Genomic DNA, 4,507 nt, shown 5'->3' with positions numbered 1-4,507 from the left:
CGGGTTTCGATACCCGTGGTGGGCAGAGCACATATAGCCCATTGTGTAGCTTTAGGCTTAATTCCAAACAAACAAAAATACAAGCAAGTATATGTATATAATTTGGATTTGTACAGTGCCCTCTACAGATTTCCAAAAATGCAAATTATACACGTACACTTACCTGTAAAAAAATAAATGTTCCCGTGTTTCTTCTGGCTTCCTGAATATGGTGAAAATTTTCCAATGAAACATGTAGAGTTTTAATTGTATATTTTAACTTTATACAATAAATTATTGTGCATTTTTAAATGTTGAAGTTCTTACTTATTTTATAAAATTACCAGTTTATTGTTAAAATCCAGCAAATGAATGTCATTAAGGCTTTGGTAAAATTCAAAAATTATGGGCCTGTAATTAACATCTGGAAAAAGCTGGAAAAGCATTTGAGTGATTCATACTTTAGTTTCACTACCTGCTGAGAGAGTTGTGGGAGAGAAATAAATTAACAAGAATATAAATTTAATACACTTTTACTCAAGATTAAGAAAACTATTTTCCTATATAAAATTTTCTCCAAATATTTACTTACATTGTACTAAACCCGGGCGTAGCTGATTCAATAACTCATAATTTTTATTTGAGATTGATCATACAAATATTAAACAATTGTCAATAGATGACGCTAACTATCAGTTCTTACTTGATTGGTCCTAGTTCTTCGTACTTCTTTTCAATGATATGTCGAATTGCTTTCTGAGTAGATTCTTTAGCATCTTTCCTAAAAAGGTCGATGTTAAATGTTTCTGTATAAACAAATGAATAATTGCATTTGCATTGTTTAAATCTAGAAAATTAGGCTATCCTAGATGAAATAAATGACGAGCAAAGATATTTATGTTTTTAAAAAATTGGTATTAAACAACAATACATTTTAGAAATATTATTTATACTTGTAACAAAAAGAAAGGCTCACCGGCAGCCAATATACAAAACGTTGAAAAATGTCCACGTAATGAAAACGCCTAGAAGCATGCCGGGAACGTTATACATCATCCAAGTGGCGAATGTGATTTCTGTACTTTCAGGAAACATTCTAAATAGAAAAAATTAACACGTTAACTTTTCATAAAGCATACATTTTATCATTTCAAGTTGAAGTTTTTTTCCTTGTGAAAAACATTACAAGTATAATTTTAGTATAAATTTAGCTTTTTTTTTTTCATTCTTTAAAACAGAATTCGCTCACTTATAGTTCCTATAGCCATGACTTGTTTCAATTTCTAACCATAAAGAAAGACGAGTCGAGTTGACTCATTCTTATCACTTCAGCACCAGAAAAATAAAACAATCGAGTTAACCTACTCTTCCATGAGGCCTTTCATCACCAAGTTTGGCCCTGTTCCGATCTGTGTTGCCGTTCCACCGATATTAGCTGAATAGGCTACACTGAGAAACAAGGCTTTTCTTAGGATATTTATATCATCTGCTGTATTTCTCCTTTTTTCTGCGCCGCTGTTAACAAAAATTAAACACTCATTGATTAATACGATAGTCTTTATCTTTATCAAAAGTAGTAAAACACTTTGTAACCGATTTAGTAATTTAATAATATTTTAATTAATGCAGTAAAACAATTCCATTTGATACACAAAATTTTAATTACAGTTGTAAAACAATCGAATTTGATACACAAAATTTTTATTAAGGCAGTAAAACAATCGAATTTGATACACGAAATTTTTATTAAGGCAGTAAAACAATCGAATTTGATACACACAACTTTAATTAAAGTAGTAAACAATCGGATTTGATGCATAAAATTTTAATTAAAGTAGTAAACAATCGGATTTGATGCATAAAATTTTAATTAAAGTATTAAAAAATCCAATTTGGTACACAAATTTTAATTAAAATTGTAAACAATCCAATTTGGTACACAAAATTTTAATTAAAGTAGTAACACAATCCAATTTTATACACGATATTTAATTAAAGTAGTAAAACAATCCAATTTGATGCACAAGAGTGGTAGATTTAAGTCTCCGAGACAAATAAAATTAGTATTACTTCATCCCAAGACAAACGTGTGGTATAAGAAATCCTTCGAAGCGAATCCAAAATTAAGAATTAGAAAAGTCTTCAGTTAAGAATTATATCTTCTACATAAAGGAGCCCAAAGATTATCTTTCTTTTCTTTTCTCATGTTTATATGATTAACAATATTTCTTAAAACAACTGAAACTGGATAAACTCACTTGTGGCGGGAATCTCTTGTGTGCTTCTCTTTCTCGGACTTCGGTGGTTTTACTTGTAAGCTCGTGTGGCCAATATCTATAGGAACTATGTCCATTTGGAGAACTAAAAACCAAGATGAAATATCAGCCAAAACGGCGGACATCAACTACACAAGCACATAGATATATATATACTTTTATAAGGATTACTCAAACACAGAGTAATTAGCTCAATCCACACACATTTGAAATGCACCAAACTAGAAATTTTGTTTTAATGGCAGAATGGGTTCCGTAGAACATCAAAAAAGTTGTTGGTTGGAAAATTTCAACTTATACGTCAAGCGAAATATTTATGGTTCATTGATCGTTGACGTTAATGTCTCATAAGAATTTTTTGTTGAGTGATATACAATATGGAGGTCTTATTTAATTCGGACATTGGGAAGTTAATACCTTTATAAATTTCAATAACACTTCAAAAACGTTTTACACATTATGGCATGCTCCATAACTTTATTATTCTACCGAGAGCAGTGTTGAATCCAGACATTTCCACCATGGGAATGTGAAGCTGGGGGGTGTGGAGTGGGGGTGGGGGAATGAATTAAAATTAAAATTTGACAAAATGGAAAATACCTTACTTCATGGGGGTAATTTTTTGCATAGGGGGAATTCCATCACTGTACAACCTCGGAATTAAACACTGACTAAGAGAACGAGGAGGATCCACATATTGTGTCGTATTTAGTAATTCTATGCTTTTGTCTCTTACAATGTAACAACCATTAGCGAGATTTATTGCAATATTGATGACACTTTCTTTGAAGTTTATTGTGACTCCTGTCTATAACGAACAAAGTAATGAACTCGTGAACATTTAGGTGCATTAATAGTTAGAAAATTTAACAAGTAAATGTGGACATGAGGGTACAATATGAACCCAAACGATAATTCTAGGGTTAATTATTTACTCAGACATACGTATTACTACATTGTATTTTCTATTACAAGTGGGAGTTATCAAATAAAACTTATAACGCAACGTATCACTCCGATATATCAATAAAAGTAGTCTTTGATCACAACAGTTACCACAAAAAACCTATATTATTAATGTTTTACTCAATTATATACTACTACACTCAAAACTAATTCCAACTGTTATCAAATAAAACCTACATTGATTATTGTTTTACTTGTATGTTACTACACCCAATATTCATTACAATTGTTACCACACAAAACCGACATTATTAACATTTTATTTAGATATATATATTACAACAGCCAAAATTAATTAAAATTCTTACCACACAAAATTTACATTATTCATTTTTACTCAGATATGTATATAGTACCGCAGTAACAATTATTACAGTTGCTTTCATATAAAATCTACATCATTTACTGTTTACTCTGGTATAATACTGCGTCCGTTATAACTTTTTTGACACAAAACTTACGTTAGTGTTCTTATGAAATAGTTAGAACTATACGGGTTCTAGTTGTCTTCCTTAGAAATTGAACACATTCTATAACTTTATGCCTACCAACATCTGACACACAGGAGATGGTATCCTTACTGCGATTAACATCCTTCTCCAACTCCCACAATACAGCTTCAACAATAGGTACCATCATAGCTGTAGTAGCTGTGTTACTGATCCACATGGACAAGAACATTGTGGTCAGCATGAATCCTAGCATCAACCTGCAAATACAAGATGGACGAGAGCATGGTGGTCAGCAAACAAGAATCAACGAGTACTTACAAATTGTAAGGTCACTTAGAATCGAGTTTTACGTAAGGAAATAAAACATGTAGTAATACATAGAGACTTTGAAATTACCTACTGTCTAGTCTTTCTATACAGAAACAGGACATTTAAGAATACACAGTGATTGTAAAATGACTTACTGTCTAGTTTTTTTTGTACAGAAACAGGACGTTCAAGAACACATAGAGACTGTGAGATGACCTACTACTTAACTTTGCTGTACAGAGACAGAACATTCATAAAAACTGCGAGATGACCAATTCTCAAGTTTAATTTTTCATCAAAACAAACATTAGATTAAAGAATGCATAGAACTGGCTTGTTTTTCAACAATAAAGAATAAAAAACAACACATTCAGGTATTATATAGTGGGACTGTAACAAGTAGTAGTTTTGGTCGGATATCAATTTCTGATACGTGGCTCCTGATATTCAGTCGAGATTGGACATTTTTGGATTGGATAGTAGATGAGGCCATTCATTATAGTATAGCATGGAAGTAGCTACTTC

General features: G+C 31.4%; 1 protein-coding gene across 1 annotated transcript in view; it reads right to left on the bottom strand.

Annotated features, from left to right (window-relative positions):
- Positions 1–4,507, bottom strand: part of LOC106478259 (solute carrier family 13 member 5-like) — a 20,508-nt gene that overhangs the window by 6,931 nt on the left and 9,070 nt on the right. The window contains exons 4-8 of the mRNA XM_013938791.2: positions 3,770–3,930; positions 2,238–2,340; positions 1,345–1,494; positions 956–1,075; positions 683–760 (exon numbers count right to left, since the gene is read on the bottom strand). Of these exons, the coding sequence (XP_013794245.1) occupies positions 683–760; positions 956–1,075; positions 1,345–1,494; positions 2,238–2,340; positions 3,770–3,930 (612 nt within the window). The remainder of the gene's footprint in view (positions 1–682; positions 761–955; positions 1,076–1,344; positions 1,495–2,237; positions 2,341–3,769; positions 3,931–4,507) is intronic.

Source organism: Limulus polyphemus, unplaced genomic scaffold (assembly GCF_000517525.1).
Source record: "Limulus polyphemus unplaced genomic scaffold, Limulus_polyphemus-2.1.2 Scaffold194, whole genome shotgun sequence".
Classification (NCBI taxonomy): Eukaryota; Metazoa; Arthropoda; class Merostomata; order Xiphosura; family Limulidae; genus Limulus; species Limulus polyphemus.
This window is presented reverse-complemented; position numbering and strand designations above follow the sequence as displayed.